The sequence below is a fragment of the Herpailurus yagouaroundi genome, unplaced genomic scaffold, assembly GCF_014898765.1.
Source record: "Herpailurus yagouaroundi ecotype Mexico unplaced genomic scaffold, PumYag 185, whole genome shotgun sequence".
Taxonomy (NCBI): domain Eukaryota; kingdom Metazoa; phylum Chordata; class Mammalia; order Carnivora; family Felidae; genus Herpailurus; species Herpailurus yagouaroundi.
Genome location: NW_024412416.1, coordinates 21,891,402 through 21,910,161, shown reverse-complemented (window position 1 = coordinate 21,910,161; position 18,760 = coordinate 21,891,402). Strand labels below are relative to the sequence as shown.

The window sequence follows — 18,760 nt, the reverse complement described above, 5'->3', positions numbered from 1 at the left end:
CTAACGTGTTATTTGAAGCCCTCTGCAGTCAAGCCAACCCACCAAACACCAGCCTGCACCCCCAACATGACTGACAAGGCCACAAAGAGATAGTTTAAGAGGATCATGCCCCAGTGGGTCCTCCTGAAAAATATTGCAGCCTTAGTTTTGCCTACTAAACAGGCTCCCATCCAGAATTCTTTTACTGGCATTTGTGGCCAGTAGCATTTCAGCCTCTGCTTGAATACCTCCAGCAGTGGGGTGGCCACTGTTTGCAAGCCAGCGCCAAATGATGGTAAGTTCCTGTAGTTTGTGACCCATGGCCAGCCTCTGCCCTCTGACAATGTCTCAACCAGATGCCAGCCTCCACCTTCTCAAAGACAGCACTGTCTGGCTACTCCCAGGCCCTGTGTCCCCCAGAGACCTGCTGCAGGTCAGCACCAACCAGCCATAGGCTGGATCGCCTCCAGATTCGATGTGGTAAGATGGGTCTATCTTGGGGCGCCTGGGAGGCTCAGTCGGTTAAACGTCCGACTTCAGCTCAGGTCACAATCTCGCGGTCCGTGAGTTCGAGCCCCGCGTCGGGCTCTGGGCTGATGGCTCAGAGCCTGGAGCCTGCTTCCGATTCTGTGTCTCCCTCTCTCTCTGTCCTTCCCCTGTTCATGCTCTGTCTCTCTCTGTCTCAAAAATAATAAAATGTTAAAAAAAAAAATTAAAAAAAAAAAGATGGGTCTATCTTATCTGGTATAGGCACACTTCATCTTGCTGGCTATGATCAGGGACTTGCTGTCCTTCTACTGGCTGCCAATGTCATTTTGAATCCTCACTCTGTTACCCAAGAACTTTACTACTACATTCCCATCTAGGTGCAAACCCTCCCTGACACTGCATACTTCACCTAACTGCCCCAAGTTTGACTTTGTAATGCAAGGTCCTGATGAAAAAAGCAGAGGGTGTTGGGCAAGGAGTGTCTGGGGGCTGACCACTCTGTAACACCCAGTACCTGCTCAGTTCTGATATCCTATTATCACAGACCCTCCCCCCACATTGCTTATGTGCTGTTTATGCCACACGCAGTACTGCATTGGTTTTTTTTTTTTAAGTTTATTTATTTTAAGAGGGGGGAGGGGCAGGCAGAGAGGGAGAGAGACAGAGAGAGAGAGACAGAGAGAGAGAGTCCCAAGCAGGCTCTGTGCTGTCAGAACAGAGCCTGACGTGGGGCTCAATCTTAGGAACCATGAGATCATGACCTGAGCCGAAATCAAGGGTCAGTCACTCAACCTACCGAGGCACCCAGGTGCCCCTCGTTGCATTGGTTTTTTAAACACCAGGAAAATCTATCGCTTGAACATTTTCTTCCTTCTATGCTACTGGGTGCCTCTCAAGGTCTCAGGACACCCCTAGGGCTTGAGATGGAGGCTTCCTGAATGCCAGGCCCCCATCTTCTGGAAAGGAACACCAGAAGGAACCCAAAACTTCTTGCAAACCTCAGCAGCGATGTCACAACTGATGGCTGCATTTGCCCCCACCCTGTTAATATTTATAAAGCATTTGGGCCCCTCTCAACACACACCTATTTATGGAAGTGAATCTATTCAGCTTGCCGCAATCAGGGAGTTCCTGAGCAAAAAGGAACAGTCTCTGAGAAGGCAGAACGATCGCCTTCCTGGGAAAATCCTCCGACCAAGACTGGGCTCTGTCTCCATATTAAAAGTTTTTTGTTTGAAAACAAGCCCTGTTTTCGTAACAGGTGTCAGTCCCCTAACAGGGACTTCACAGCTCCTCCTCCTAATCTATGCTGCAGGAAAGATTTTATCAGGAAACACCTGCCAGTGTAGATGTTTTCCAGGTTTAGGAAAAATCACCTTTGATTGACTGCAGTGCTTTTCGTTATTACTATTTTCCATTTCGTGTTTTCATGTGTTCTCTCAACAATAGGCGATCACGTAAGAATCAGGCACAGACCCGGATTCAGTCCTGGATGAGAACCTGGCTGGGGGCTGCGACGGAAGGGCTGCACCTGCACCTTCCCTCCATGCTCTTCGGGCACAGGTCTGGGGCCCATCTCTTCCCACCAGCTACAGGCTTTATACTGCCTGCTATGGAAATGCCCTGATTTGGGTGGTAAGGGAGCAGCCAGGGGTGCTTAATTATCACAGGAGACTTGAATGAGCTCTGGTATCAACACATACCATGCCAGTCCCCAGCGCCCCAGACCTGGCGCTTGTGGCAGTGTGCTTTGGGGTCCGTTCCCACAGCCAACCTCAGGGTCTTCTGTGGCTGCAAACAGGTCACTCTTTGGGCCCTGGGCAGGGACAAGGGGAGCAGGCAGCCATCTGGCTGAGTGACAGTGTATAGTCTGACAGACTTTCAGACCCTCGGAGGGCAACTGGAGTTGAGAAATGGGGCTGCTGCCGTGGGGAGCAGGTGTTTATGGGGGGGTTGGTTCTAGGGACCAACACTATGCCCTGCTCAGGGTCCTGTCATCACTGCCTCCCTGGGGTCTACCTTTCTCCTTGATGCTCTGAAGGATGGAATTGTCAGGCTGAGCTTTTTGTGGGGGAGGGAGTAGAGCTGAGGGTAGGGAATGTGATAAGCTGAAATAGGCAGGGGATAGCCAGAGGGGCACCCACTTTCTGCAAAGCCTTCTATTCTATAAAAGGCCTACAAAGCTCAGGGTTGGTTACTGCCCCTCAGGCAATTACGTACAGCTGCTGGAGTTGGTCCATTTTGGTTCCTCCCCTCCCCCACCCCGGGCCTCTCCAAGGAACCAGCTCTGGCAAATAAAATAATGAATCATAAATTTTATTTCAAAATGTAAACGTCACTAAACATGCATACACGTTAAAACAATAAAATTTACAATTTAGTTAATTTTTTTTTCTTTTTGCATAGGACATCATTACAATATAGAATCTATGCCATACAAAATACATACAAAGTTTTATCCGAGCAAGCCAAGGCCAGATTGGGAACTGTACAACTGTAATACTTCACTGTAGTGATCCAGGAAAGATGAAACGTGGCCTTCGGAAGCATGGTGTGGTGCTGGTTAAAAAGGAAAAAAAAAAAAAGTTCCTACAGAAAAGGAAAATGTGTGCTCCATGGAAATGGTCTTGGACCCTTGGATTCTGCCTTGGGATTTTGGCAAACGATTCCAGAGAAACTCCATCAATGGCTTTGGATGGGGAAGGGGTCATTTGTGTGGGTCTGGGGTGGCTGACTCATGCACCCAACATATCCACACAAGTTATTCCTGGTTCTGTGGGAACCACAGCAAGCCCCAGGCCCCACAATGCATGGCTTGTGCTGACGCCGTTGAGCCCTTGGGATCCCCGGCACTAGGCACATGGACTCTCTGGGCTGAGACTAAAGAGTGAAGCCACCCACCCACCCATGGGCACCCTGACCAGGAATGGCCACCACACTGCTCCCCAAGTGGTGTCTGAGCCGCCCTGGGAAATGACCCTCTCACCCCACACAGAGGGCAGGCTGGGGAGGGATCCGGCCGGTACACCCAGCCCTTGTGCTCTGAGTGGGAAGGAAAATCTTTGACCAGACCTGTGGCTGTCTTGCAGGCATTCAGCTCACACATACTTGGGTTTCTAAGTGAGCGTGTACAGCATCCTGTCAATGTGTCACTAGGAAGCTTCCCTTGAGCCCTAGGAGAAAGCTGCTCCTGTGGTCCACTCCCCTCCCCTCCTGTTCATCTTTAAATAAAAGTAGTAAGGTTTTAAAGCTGCATAAGAAGGGAGAGGCTGGGCAGGGCCAGCTGGACGCACTGCCAAGTCCAACATTGCTACAGGGGGTCAGTAGAAACCAAGAAACCAGGTATGGCCCCTCTACCCTCATGGATCTGGGGCTCACAGCTCCCACCACTGAATCCAATCTTCTAACCAGTGAGGGACAGGACAGTGGGTGGGGGAAGGGCCTCTCCCTAAATGACACTCAGGCATTTATCAGTAGTAAGCTGGATTGTACATCCAAATTCTGGTACAAAATTCTCTGGAATGTGTCTTGGACAAACCTTCGAAACCTAACCTTAGAATGAGGAACATCAGTCATAGAGGCAGGCTTTTCCCAGGGCAACGCTGCATTCAGAAAGTGTTAGCCCACACCCTCCATTTTAGCTTTGGAAAATACGGCCACCAGAATCGCATATGCAATCTTTGGATAGCAAAAAAGATGTGGGTGACCTACAAAGCATTTCTTACTGGTCTCAATGTGACCAATACATCAGACACTTTAAACATTCCAGCACTGTGTTTTTGACTGAATGACTTTGTAAAAATGGGTTTAAAAAAAAAAAATCCATGATACCTGCCAGAAGTCAAAATCATCAGGTAGCCTGGTAAACAAGCCCAAATCAGGAGTCAGAAAACAAGGGGATGCTATTGCTCAGATCACGCTTTCTTGTTAGGTGGCACTCCAGCTTGCTGAGGATGAAGTCCCCAAGGAGTGCTAGGACCCTGTGCAGTCCACCTTAGCACCTGCTTCTGGCAAGAAAGGAGGTTGGGTCTTCTGAAGACTGGGCTGGGCAGCAGAAGGCTCAAATGGAGACCCCAGTTCTGCCACACTCCTCTTGGGACCCTAGAAAGCCACCAGCCCTCTCTTCATGTCCCAAAAAGTGGGCTGGGGGCTACCTGTGGCCTGTCTGTCCCTATCTCTGAATCACCTTCCACTGGTCTGAGCGGAGAGCCAGGGCATGGTGAGATCTGGGGACCCCACTGCCACTGATGTTTGCACCTGGAGGCTGCACCGTGACGAATCCTGCACCTGCCCGGTTGCATGGCCTCAGAATAAAGGGGGGGGGGGGGGGTGTCCTGCACCTCAAAGTGCCATAAGTGGGGGTGTAGTGGGATGCAGGTAGGGCACCTCCAGGACTATATTCCCATCAAGGGCATCACTGCCTGTTCCTACATAGCACCCTACAGAAGAGGACCCAGGGCCCTTTGTGGAAACGGCTGTGTTCATCTGTTTCTTTCTGGATGGCTGTAGGATTCAGTGGGCATATGGGGAGCCAACAACTGGTCCCCTAACATGGCTGATGCAAAGAGGGGCTTTCTTATTTGGGATGTGAGCTAAACACCAGCCTGCTGATGGTTGGGTCCAGGGTCCCTTTTAGGACTTTTTGGAGGGGAATTCTTCCTTTGTTCAGGCATCCTTCATCTTGAGACCTCTGCCCCCTTGGCCTTTGAGAACAAGTCTGCTACATAATAAAGGTCTGAGTTTTCACTATTATTTCTAGGAGTCCTATGGGTTCCTCAATCACACTGAAGCCGGGCAAGCATGGCCATAAACCAGAAAAATGAAAGACCCTGAAACAGACCCAAGCTGGGAAGACATTCTACATTTCAGAAGAAAATGCAGGTTGTTTCAAGAGGGTCCACCCCTTTCAGCGGGGGCCCAGGGGGGCCAGCTTTCCAAGGTCCACCGCCCCCTTCCACAAGCACTCATTTCATGATGAGATGCCAGTGAGAGCCCATTTAAACCTCACCAAGGTTCATGGATTTTTCCCACCCTTCAAGTGAGATGAATTTTAGCCCCAGATGAGTTGGCATGGTCCGACTGGAGCCCCGGGCCTAGTGCCCAGGGGTGCCAGGTGGGAATTCTCTCCAGGTGCCCTAAGTCAGCAGAGCAGTGCCCCATCTCCCAGGCCAGGCCCCTAGAGGAAGGACCGCACCCTGCCATTAGACCAGCACTGCTTTGGGAACGAAGACACACTCATTTGCCAAAAATAGCCAATGCCTGCATATTTCTGTTTTAAGGCAATGTTACCCTTCCATCTATCCGACGGAACAGCCCTGGGTCATTTAGAGGAAAAATTAAATTAAGTGCTCTCTTTGGAAACAGCAAACACCCGCTTTCCCTCCCCCACCCCCCACCCTACCTCTAAAACAAACCAGCTCTTCTTTTATTCCAAGATGACTGGGTTTAGAGTCCTTACTCCCCTTCTTATGTGCAGACAGAAGTGGGGTTAGAAACCCTCCTTCTGAGATGCCAGTAGGCAGATCACAAGGAGACTCCCGGCTCCTCCAGAGGACAGCATTTTGGCCTCCCAGAGACCCACAGCCTCCTCTCTCTGCCTTCGGGGACCCGTGGACGGTGAGCACACCAAAGGACTTTGGAATAAAATTCCTGAACCTGGAATGTGAATTCCTGAGACATGAAATGTATTCAGAGTGTGGCTTTCTCTGCCTCACACGGAAACAACTTTGGGAGGGGCCTCTGAGGGCCTTCCGGGCCTCACTTTGGAACTGGGCAGGAGGATTTTTCACACTGAGCACTCAGAGCGCTCTTCTGTCCAGGTCTCTACAGGATATTCCACCCTCTCTCCCAGACCAAATGCAAGCAGGCAGCCCGAGTAGGGCCCGGCAGCCAGGGCAGTGAGCTCTGCACCCGATCCCCTGGCCCTGCCTGGCTTCCACCCACAGCAAGAACAATGCTACTGCCCAACCTGGTACCTAACATGCTCCTTGGAAGCCACCACCATGCCACCTGTCAATCCCAGATGACACACAATGGAGTCAGAAAGGGGCACCCAAGTGCTGTCAACAGCAGACTGCCACCCTTGTGGTCACTATGGACAGAAGGTGCTGGCCCAAAGCAACAGCCACAGGCTGTGAGCACCAGCCAGGCCTGGGTGTCTACAGCTTCTCTGTGCTGCACCCCATGCCGTGACAGGGTGAGGGTGGAAGCAGGGTGGTCACAACCAAGGCACTCTGGGCCCAGGAAGCCCATCTACAGCCCTCTGAGGTCCCAAGGGTCATTCTTCCTCACCAAAATGAGCAGAGGTCTCTGCAAGATACCCCAAGTCCACCCCAAACCCACCCCCCACCCCAACACACACATACACACATACACACACACATATACACACACACGCACTGTCCTGGGGGCTTGTATTTACAGGCCCCAAATCTCAGGAGGAAGGAAAGGGTGGTGCCTGGGCAGCACTCAGGTGGAACCTCCAAATGTCTGCAGAGATGCAGCACGCTGGAGCCCAGCCTGACTGCCTCACCAGGGCTCAAGGTTGGGGCTCCACGAGAAACTGCTCAGCTCTCTGCTCCTCCTCCCCTGGCAGGAGAACGCTGGCGATAGAGCCCCCACAGCCCTAATGTGCCACAGGCAGGGTGTGGGCTGAGGCCTCCCAGGCAGAAGGGGAGAAACGGGAGGGAAAGGGAGAAGTCCAGGGGGTGCAAAGCTCATGGAGAAGCTGGAGGTTTGCTAATTCTGAGCTGGGAACACGGTGGGTCTGAGCAAAGTATTTCCCACAACTTTCTGTCTGGTGTTCCCTGGGGAGCAAACAGAATGCACGTTCTCCGACAGCATTTCCCATAACATCTGCTTCACCACTCCCGTAAAGTTCCAAGTCACAATGTTCCGGTCTCTTGCTACAGAACTGTCTCTGTGAAGCACTGAGCGATGCCGCATGCACGACCACACACACGGGGCCTCTGGCAAGGTGGCCCAACAACCTTCCCCATTGTTTCCAACAAAGGTGTCTTGATAGCAGGATGGGTCCAGGAGAACACAGGAACTGGAGACACCAGAGACACTTTCAGACATCTTTGAAAACACCAGGATTCCTAGCCTCTATTTTCCAGTCAGAAAACATGATGAAAGTGAGAGGTCCCCATGTACCTTCTGCAGGACACAAACTAGCCGGTGTCCCTGTGCAGGGCATGTGCCTCAGGCAGGCCAAGGGTGGGGCAGGTGTGGCCCGGGGCCCTGTCGCATTGGACTTCGGATGGTGCAGTGGTCTGACTGGTTGGGGCTTGCACCTCTGCTCCCAGTGCTGAGAGGCCCAGAGAGAGGCTCCTGGAGGCAGGGACAGGGAGACCGACAGGGCCCTGCAGAGGGTGGGCGCCTCTGTGGTCTCCCCAGGTGGAGTGCTTCTTTCGCCCAGCACAGCTTAAGGCATCCCTCTGAATCATCTATGTCCTGAGCCCGGCCGGGCTTCTGGGGCAGAGGCTGGCGGCTGCGGGGAGACTTGGGGCCCCCTGCTGAGGAATCTGGCCTGGAAGCAAATGTCAGTGACCACATCCGCTCAGAAATGACTGACGGACTAACCCAAGGGCCAGACACTGAGCTCCACCTGCATTGCTCAGTCTTTGTCCCCAGTGTGTTCCCGAACCTAACAGAAAACTCCAGAGTGCAAATCTATGTACAGAATAAGGCGGCAGGAAGGGGGTGTCCTCACTGACCTCGTGGAACATGTCCATCCCTGAGAAAGGGGGGGAGGGGTTCAACACCACTGAATCTCACCTTTGTGGGTATGTTTATTGTGCAATTTGTGGATGGTGTTTTTTGAAAATTTTTTGTTTCGTTTTTTTACAAATTCACTTTGACACCTGAGGTGAAGAAAATTGTCTGTTGTGTTGTTGTTTTGACTCCAGAAAGTTCTTTCTTTCTCATTACAAAAGGGAAAGACACGGCATCACAAAAGGAAGGGCGAGCATATCTGCTCATGGCTGTAGTAGGGGCAGAGGGTCCTCGCCGCCGGCCAGGGGTGGGCGGGGCTGTGCTGCGTCGGGCAGCGGCTGCGCTCAGGGCGAGCTGGCCGGGCTGATGGTGGGGCTGCTGGCATCGGAGCGGCTGTAGTCGCTGAGGGAGCCGGTCCGTGAGCCCCCGCTGCGCCGCTGCAGCATGCCCGGGTGGAAGTTGGCATGGCGGCGTGCGTGCTTCGTCAGGTGGTCGCTGCGCATGAAGCGCTTCTCGCAGATGGGACAGCTGAACTTCTTCTCGCCTGTGTGCGTGCGGTAGTGCCGGGCCAGCTCGTCGGAGCGCGCGAACTTCTTGTTGCAGTCCTGCCAGCTACAGGCGAAGGGTCTCTCACCTGCGGGGCGACAGGGCAGCGCATTAGTCACCGGTCCTGGCCCTGCCCTCCACGCAGCCTGCTCCTCCCCATCCCTAGCCGCGTCCCCTCCCTCTCCACCGGCCTGTAACCAACCCATCAGGGCAAACATGTGCCATGCCTGTGCCCTCCAGCCAGTACCCAAGGAAGGCAGCAGGCATCTCCCAGAATGAAATGGCAGCTTCTCAGTAACTGTGATAGCAGGGCCCAAGGCCCCTGGCGGTGGCAGTCCCAAGCACACGGCAGAGCATGACCCCCAACAACCTGTGCAGGCACCCCTGGCCCTGGCCCGAGGGGAGATCAGGCTCATCTTCAGGCTCTGAGATTGGGAATCTCAGAGGTAGGACTTGCAGGCCTACCAGGGAGGGTCCAGCTGCCTCACACTGGCCTGAAGGGAGCCACACTCCAGAGCCCTACACCCCTGCAGGTCCAAGAGACAATTCCCAACCTGAGTGCTCTACTACTATTCTGATCCTCAGTTTCCTCATCAATAACATAAGGAGCCCAGACCAGGTAATTTGCTTCTCATGTTGCTCTTTAAACCTCCAGTGTGGCCAATAGGTAACAGCCAGCAGAACAAGAGGCTGCAACAGGCTCTTGCAGACCCAAACACAGTGACAGACAAGGGTGGCTACCCAGAACACTCCCTGACAGGGAGGTAACAAAGGTAGACTTCAATGAGGACCTCACCCCTCCCATCCCTCAGAGCAAGGAACAGGCCATCATTTACCCAGGCAAACTCTGAACCACAAAAAAATGGTATCAACTGCTCAGGGAGAATCAGCAGGGGCTTCTGGCACCCCAGAATGCAGCCCTTATGGCACTGGGGGTGGCCACACCGCCACCCTTTCCATTCTCCACCCCCTCCTCCCCAGCCCTAAAGCCTTCAGCCAGTCCTTGAAGCTGGTGCACCTGTGCCCAGCAGAGGAAATCCACGCCACCCACCCTTAATGAGCCCATCAACCTTAAATATAAACACTCAAGGATGGCCAGATGGTGAAGGAAAACCAGCAAGATGAAAGGGAAAAAGCCAAGAGCAACAAAACAAAGCTGACTCCAGAGGAAAAAGAGTGAAGCCATGAGACAGAAGAGAATGTCAACCTAAAACTTTGAATTAGTGTTCTGAGAAAATTTTCAGACAAAATTTCATGCATAAAGTGAACATGATACCATCAAAAGGAAGTTCAGAGAACAAAAAATAGTGTTTAGAAATTGAGAGTATTATTGCCCAAACAAAAATTTCATAGAACAGATGGAAATATACTGAAGGAAATACCCCATAAAAATGGAACAACATCAAAAAAGCTCTGAAAATATGTGAATGTTGCAGTGTTCTCTGCCTCCTAGTAATGCTGAAACTAAGAGCTCTGTGTGGCTGTATATGTTGTTACTGATTTTACAGGGGCTTTGGGGGGGAGCAGGAAAGGGGGTGTGTGTGAGGAGAATTCAAAATCAAGAGAGCAAACCATCATATCCCAAAACTATCTGATAGTTACAAATGATAGTTCAGAGTTACAGGGAATCAATCCTGGGGGTGCAATATATTTAAATAATTTCTGTTCGTTAGAAAAAAGAAAAAAATGGAGGAGAGTAAATTACCAAAGAAACAAGAAAACTGTATCTGTCAGAATCAAACAAGACAGAAGAGTAACATGGAAAGGGCTGGCAGAGAAGTGGGCAGGGTAGTAAGTAAAGGCTCCTGCTGCAAGAATTTCTGCAATGCTGTGAGAATTTCTGCAAAGTCAGAACACTGGGTAAAATGAAGAGATCACAAAACTTATTAGAAAGAGGTGAGAACAAACACCAAGTCAACCATGAGGGAATACCAGACTTCTTGTAAATCACACTGGATGCTCAATGAAAAAGAAACAGGGTCTTCCAAGTTTACCTCTCAAACTCCAGCAAAAATGAGAAAAGAAAAAACGAGAAGCCAGGGAAATTAGTGAAAAATGAAGGGGCATCTCAGGATAAGAGTGAGGCAGAGACCTGGTGGCCACAGAGGCAGGAATCACAGGGGGATAGTTTCAAGAAGAAGGTGAATTCCATGCATCAGAGAGTATGATCAAGAGGCTGAATAAACTTCAGGACACAGTGAAGGCACATACTATTCTTTGGTTAAAAGAAAAAAGAGAGGCAATTACAAACTCCAGGAAAAATAGAAGACATGCAAGAAAACTGGGATCTAAATTTGAAGCAATCTAAAGTGCTATAAGATATGAGCCATCAGGGAAGAGCTCTGAGCCAAACACTGTACTACGGGATTTTTGTATGTTATATTTATCTTTCACAACAACCCCATGAGGCAGCAGGAGAAAATGAAATCCCACCACAGGCCCTGGCATATGGAAGCAATCTTTACACAGTTATGGTCATGTGAACCCTAGCACTAGTTGTCAGTATTTAGAATCAATGTTATAGACAAAGCCCATGCAACTGACTCGTGACCCCCAATAGAGAATGTGGATTTAAGAGAAAGGTAGGAACACACACATGCACAAAGGAAATGTCTAAATGAGGTTAAAGTTATAAGGATAATCAACAACAAAAAAAAATTAAAGTAATATATTCATCAATTCAGGAGGAGGTGAGGGGAGGGGTAGAAATGAGGTAAATCCTTCAATTTCATGGCAGGGAGATAACGCATCATATATAAATCTGATACATCAAAGAACAGTAATATGGCAGTAACTACCAAGACAACTAAAATCAGAGCAGTGTTGGTCTCTAGAAAGTGATGCCTCACTGGGAATAGGATTTTTTATTGTTGTAAGCTCTTCTGTGTTATGTGTCTTTTTAGAATTGAATACATTGTTAATTGGTTCTGGAGGAAAAAAATCTCGTCAACAAAAAAAGTTTGAGAAATGCTACATGCTAAGTCCAGTCTAGGAACTTCACAATGTACATTGGTCATTAGATGTTTGGAAAGGTCTAGCATTAAACACAACAGTTTCATTTTCCTGTGACTAGGTGCTGACTTCAAGAGCTTGGTGTGCCACGTCTGACAGATGAGGCTTAGATCTGTTCTCACAGTATACTGATGTGTGTGGCCTCAGATAAGTACCTTATTGCTTATGGTGGGGTAAAGAGTGCTCCCCGAAAAAGATGTCCCGGTCCTAATCCCTTGAACTTGTGATCTTATTTGGAAAAAGCGTCTTTGTAGATACAATTAAGGTAAGGGTCTTGAAATGAGATCACAAGTGTCCTTTAGAAAAGAAGAGAAGAGAGGGCCAAACGATGACAGAGGACGAGACTGGAGTGATGTATCTATAAGCCAAAAAACTCCAAAGACTGTAGGGCAGCCCCCAAAATCTAGGAGAGAAGCATGAAATGGATGCCATCTCCCCACCCCACCCCCAGAGCCTTCAGAAGGAAAAGAGGTGGGCAAGGTAGTGAGCTGCAAACACCTTGATCTTAGACTTCTGCCCTCCAAAACAGTGAGAGAGTGCATTTCTGTTATTTTAAGCCACCCAATTTATGGTAATTTGTTATGGTAGCCACAGGAAATGAATATACTACCACATCCTTATAGTGGGGTACACATGGTGATCCCATGGGCTCACACACACGACCAGACCTTGGCACTGTGCCTGACACATGCCAAATGCTACCTATGAAATGTTAGCTATTATTATTGCTCTTATCCACTATTTTTTACACCTGTGTCTTCTCAAATTTAGGCCCATGGTGGCAGTAGGGGAAGACCAACCCAAATTCAGACTCACCCTTGCTTTCTAATAAACCCTGGGCCCTCATTGGGAGCTTGTCCTTTTCAAGGTCCTTATGTTTGCAGCTCTGGGAAGCATGTGAGTAGTATAATTATAGGGCTACAATGATGTGTGGGCCACACAGAACTGTAGCATCCAATAGGATGGGATGCTGGTACCAGGTAGCCTGGAGTGGCAGAAGGCAAGGAAAGTCCAGCATCACCCCTAGGCCAGCACACAGCTCTTGGTCCATCTGGGTAACAGCAGCTCAGCACTTTTATTGAACACAGACTCGTTGTCTGGCCCTGGGGACAGGGTCATTATGCAGAGTCCCCCCCATTCCATCCTTTATACCTCTGTCAGCCCATTCCAGGAGGGTAGACAGCAATAAACAGATGAATATATCACTCAGAAGTTATGATTCATGCTGGCAAGGATCAGCACCAGGGTCTGGCAGGGCCCGCCTCTACATGGTGACATTCAAGCAGAACCCAGGAGGCTGATGAGGAGCAGCCAGAAGAATCGAGAACAGCTGGGGGAAAGGCAGCCTGGACAGGGGGACAGAGTCACCCACAGTAAGGCTCATACTTGTAGTGAGGGACCAAAAGAGTATTTGTTCATGTGGGTTATATCCATTGATATTTATCATATTAGAAATTAAAACTGAAAAAAGATTTAAACTCAAGCACATGTGCATTCCTGTAGCTGTCAGGGGGATGTCATCACACATCATGTACCTTCTGGAATATTTCATTGTATTCTTTTGAGAGAATAAGGGACAAATAATATTATTATTTTGAAAATAGTTTTGACCTCATGGTCTCCTGGAAGTATCTCAGGTACCTACAGGTGTCCCTGGGCCTCACTTTGAAAACTACTCTTCTAAGGACTGACTCCAAGGTGGTGTGACTAGGCAGAGTGAGTATATAGGGATCGTACACAGAGTAGAGTGGGGCCCAGCAGGGAGTTGGCCACCCAGACTAAATGAACCCTAGCTTCCCTCCTGCTGGGCTCAATTCTGAATCTGCCTCCTCTTGGGCATGTGATAGGAAGACACAATAGTACCACAGGGCCACCACAAGGAGAATGCTCAGTCTAGCTCAGAAGTGACACTGGCCCTCTCAGGATAGGAAACCTGATCAGAGATTCCAGAATCCTGAAGGGAGATCAGCCCTTCTGCAGCATCCTGCCTGATGCCTAAGACTGGGATGGGCCCACTCCAGTCCCTCTGCCCTCACTTTCCAAAGGCAGGGCTGCAGGAGGCCAGGGTTGGGGCTGTGGGACAGAATGGTGAGAGGGACTTGGGAGGGGGAGGCAGAGTGAGAGCAAGGGGGTAGAGCTCAGGTCTTGTGGGGTACAGGGTGCACAGGGAGGGAGTGAAGGAAGCTGGGTGGGGAAAGGCTGGGTCACTGTGGGAGGGGGCTTGGGAGGGGCCAGGCTGCAAGTGGCAGGACTGCGAGACAGGGGATAACTGGTCGGTACAGGGCGGGGTGCTGTTGGTGCACCGTGAGGGGGGCAGCTGGGCAGCAGGGGCGCCTGGGCCAAGGGCTCACGGGGTACAGGGCGGGGGTTACATAAATGTTCCTTGGCGCTGCGATGAGGCTGTGAGAGCGATTGCCTCATCTTATCAGGGAACACTGCGTCCCACATGCTCCTCTTGCCCAAGCCACAGGCCTGGGCTGGGACAGTGTGTTCCTCCCAGAAGCCGCAAGAAGCCAGGCTAAGAGGACAGGGGCTTTCCTCCTGCCCAAGCCCCCGACTGTGCGCCCAGCCCAGGGCCCTGCCCCCTGCCCCCTTCCTGGCAGCTGCACCTGCACGTGCAGCTTGGGAAGTGTGCATGTTTCAGCTCACACCCTGAGCCACTGAGAGACTCCCTCCTGCTCTGACCCCTGTCCAAAGGGCATGCTCCCAATTTTCTCAATTGCGCCAACCAGTTTGGGCCAGACTGCCAGCTCCCACAGATGATTGGGTCCCTCCTGGCTCCAACAGCACCTGCACATGGCAGTTTTTGATCTGTGAGCCCCTTGTGGGCAGTCCTGGGGGTCCTTTTGCGTCGTAAAAAAAAGACCCGGAGCCAGAACAGTGTCTATAAACTAGTGCCTCTTCTGCCTGTGGCAGTAAGTGATCTCCCCAGTTGGCCCCTCAGCCTCCCGCTGGCTCTTCTCAGCTCAGGCTGGCTGTGCCAACCAAGGCTCTGGGAAGCCTCGCTGAGCTCCCCTCTGTGGAAGAAAGAAGGGAGGGGATGCATCTCTGAATAGGGGGCCCCCGGGGAAAAGGGCACATGGATCCATTGACTTAACAGGGGTACCTAAGATCACATGAAAAGACCTCAGTGAGCATAAGGAATCCCCACGGGTGTGTGTCTGGGGAGCGTGGTGAGGGGTGGGGCTGGTCAGAGAGAGGCTTCCACAGAGATACACCTTTTCCCAGGCTCCCAGGCCGCAGCACCCAGGTCCTGAAAGGAATAGGCTGTCACTCATCAATACATAGCTCTGTTCAGTGGCCCCTGGTATGGGGCCACCTCCAGCTCCCCACATCAAGACTGACATGTTTTTCATACCAGCGAGTCCCTCCTGCTCACCCTCCCATGCTGGGGCAGATTGGGAGATAGCCAACCATTGGGGCCAATCAGTTGTCAGCCTGCAAGGAAACCCAGGCCAACGGGCAGCCTCGGGGTCAGCAGGAAGGCCTGTCCCCATTATGGAAATTAGACTTTCCTTTCTTTAGAAGGCCACTGGCTATTTCATTGATCACTGAAAACGCCCGTGGTTTATAGACCCACGTGGAACTGACATGCAGATGCCCTCTCCTGGGAAGCTCCAGCTAGAAGCGCTTACCCCCATGGTACAAGTGGAGGAGGTGAGGCCCCACTCAGTGGGGACCCCTCTTGTCCTAGGACTCTGCCTGTAGCCAGAGAGGTGCTTTCTGCATGGAAGCAGCCCTGCACCCACCCCACCCCTGCACCCCTACTCATTTGTCGATGGCTTCAGGGGTTGCCATCTTGCCTGTTTCTTCTCACAGTTACTGTGAGGGTTAAGTGGGAGCACATACATGCTCATAGGAGATACACCACTATCACCGGTTGTGGGGGGGGCAGGGTGCTCCTGGGCTACTGAGCCCCTTGGGCAGGGGGCTCTCATGAGCAAGTCAGTGGCAAGTGACCGTGGTGGGAACCACTGGTTGCACGTTCGAGCCCCATACCACTTTGTGTTCATCTTTGCTGGAACAGCCGCAGCCCTGGCCCTGCCCCAGGGTACTCTGGTCTCATGCTACCATTACCGGCGCACAGGTGTTGCTGATCACATGCTGCCTTACACTCCTGCACAAGCAGAGCTGGCAGGATGAGAGGGGGAGGTGGCACCTGGCTGTGTGCAGCAACACACTGCCTTGGGGGCACAGTTCAGGCAAAATCTGCCTTCCTACAAAAGATGTAGGTGTATTTTTGAAATAGGCATTTTGGGTGTTGCTTTGTTTTATTTTGGAATAGGAGAACTAGATCCTAAAATTCATACAGAAAAACAAATAGAAGCAGCTAGGAAAACTCTGAAAAAAAGAATACTGTGAAGGTACCAGACTGCCAGATATTCAACATACTGCCACAGAAGCTGATAACTGACTGGTGGGGAGGAGAGGAAATGCCAGAACTAGACCCCAAAACACCAAAACAGTGGGAAACACACTTAGCACAAATTATCATCTCAGATGGGTAGAGGGGAGAGGGTCCAAAAAACGTGTAAGGACAACTAAGTACTTTCTGGAAAGAAAGTAAGGACCATGCTAGGATAGAAGTTCTTTCTATGAATCAAAGCCCAGTAACTATAAATGAAAAGATTGATAAATCTGACTATAAAAGCCAGACATGGACAAAGTCACCATAGCAAAGGCAAAAGATAAATGACAATCTGAGAAAAAAAAAAAATATTTGCAGCTCATATCACAAAGGCCTAACCTCCAATACAGAATGAGAACACAGAAATTAAAAGACAAACCTACACTCAATAGAAATATGGGCAAAGGCCATAAGACAGTTGATAAAAAGAAAACACAAATGACTCTCAAACATCTGAAAAGATGCTCAACCTCACCTGTCAGAGAGCAAATGCCAACAAAACCGAACTGAAATCCTACTTTTTATCTGTCAGGTAGCAAAGCCACAGGAATACGCACTCTCACATTTCGCCAGTGGAAATACAAAGTGCCCCAACCCCTCTGGAGGGCAACGTGGTGATGCTGATCCCAATTACAAATGTGTGCAACCTTCGACCCCACAAAACAACTTTTGGGAAACTATTCTACAGATACACCTGCATACCTACAAAATGGGATATGGGCCTGGTCATTCAATGCAGAAAAAGCCTCAAAACAACTCCTGTCCTCCAGCTGGGGCCTGTGAAATAAGTTATGGAACCCCCATGTGACGGAATACTATGAAAAAGAAGTGGAATGGACTCTTTCTGAACTGATGGGGAGAGATCTCTAAAGTGGTACTGTTGAGGAAGGAAAGCAAGGTTCTGAGCAGAAGGAACAGTGTGTGTAGACATGTGCTTTTGCTTGTAGAAAGGTCCTCTGGGAGGATACAGACTACCTGGGGACAGAGGGGTGAGGAGAGGGTGCCTTGAAAACTGCGTAAATCTCCTGGATTTCAAAACACGCAAATGTATTTACCTATTCACAAAGTTAAAAACAAGAATCCACAGCAAACTAGGAAATGCTAGCCACAAATAACGCAAATTTTATTTTATTTTTTTAAATGTTTTATTTATTGTTAAGAGAGAGAACATGAGCAAGGAAAGGGCAGAGAGAGAGGGAGAGAGAGAATCCCAAGCAGACTCCACACTGTCAACCAGTGTAGAGCCCTACATGGGGCTCAAACTCCCAAACTGAGAGATCGTGACCTGAGCTGAAGTTAGACGCTCAATGGACTGAGCTAACCAGGTGCCTCAATAATGCAAATTTTAAAACAGGAGCTGACAGAACAACCCTGTGAGTTCCTGGCCAGACCCATTCACACCACATGTGGCCGTGCATACTCTCCTCAGCACATTCTGAATACAATTCCCAGAATTCCCCTTAAAATAGATTCCCCTTAGAATGGGGGAGGGGGCAGGGGAGCTCCTTGGAATATGAGAAATTCAAAAATAGCAGTGAAGTCCAATCTACCTTTCTTGAAGGTGCTCCTGGGGATGGACCTCCAGGATTCAAGCCCCTGGGTCACTCTGCAAATTGTTTTGTTGGAGGGTGCTCCCTGATCAGTGGTTTGACAGACCCAGTGTGACTTAAAAGGTAAGGGAGAAGAATCTGACAACAGCAGACCCAGAGCTGTTAACTTGCATGTGTTAAAGGTCCCTTCAGCCTCCTATATACCATGTTCCTGTCATAATTATCACTGGGTCTGCCCTCACAGGACTGGCGAGAACCAGACTCAGTGGCTGGGCCAGGCTCTGGCTGCTGGAGAGGTGCTGCCAGGTGAGTTCGTCCAGCTGTCAGGAGACAGACCACAAGTTCAAGGCAGGAGATTCGGTCCCTTCTGCCAGGGACTGGTAAGGAGGTGGGAACTAGGGAATGGATGCAAGCTTCTGGGAAGGGTTTTTCTCTTGGACCAAAAGAAAGGAAAAGGAAGGAAGGAAGGGAGGGAAGAAAGACAGAGGGCCGGGCACGGATGGGGTGGGGGAAGCGGGCACAGTACAGAAAAGCCTCTGGCAGGCTGTGCTGGGCTGTGACGTCTGGGGTGGCACCAGTCATTGACAGCCACATGGGGAGGTCCGCAGAGACTCAGAGAGAAGCCAAACTGTTCCTAGACACAGACAAGCCTTCAGCCAACTTGAGGCTGCCTGCCCGTACTACCCCCTCCCCAAAGAAACAAAAGTCTTCAAGGTCAGCCAGGGCCCCTGGGAGAGGGCATGGAGCAGAGCAAACGACCCCCTTCCTGCTGCCATCTGCCAACATGCACAACCAGCTGCCTGCTCTGTACCCCAGGGCCCCATGCCCACACCCAGGGCTCTCTAGGCAACCAAGGGAGGGGCCCTTCTCTGTAGAGCCTTTGGCAACTATTCTGTCCACTTCCTCTTCCTGTATCTCTCCCCTCCCCCAGCCTTCATTTCCTCACTCCGGTCCTCTCCCTTTTGCCCCCTCAGGTGGGTCTTGACAGCAGGGCCCCAGCCTGGCCACAGCTGCCCCAATGGTGGGCACAATGCACAGCACACACACCTGCAAACATGGA

General features: G+C 50.6%; 1 protein-coding gene across 1 annotated transcript in view; it reads right to left on the bottom strand.

Moving 5' to 3' along the window:
• Positions 1–2,768: 2,768 nt before the first annotated feature.
• The window catches only part of LOC121042522 (Krueppel-like factor 13), a 38,193-nt gene continuing 22,201 nt past the window's right edge, over positions 2,769–18,760 (bottom strand). Inside the window, exon 2 of the mRNA XM_040493861.1 lies at positions 2,769–8,818. Within this exon, the coding sequence (XP_040349795.1) occupies positions 8,529–8,818 (290 nt within the window). The 3' untranslated portion in view covers positions 2,769–8,528. The remainder of the gene's footprint in view (positions 8,819–18,760) is intronic.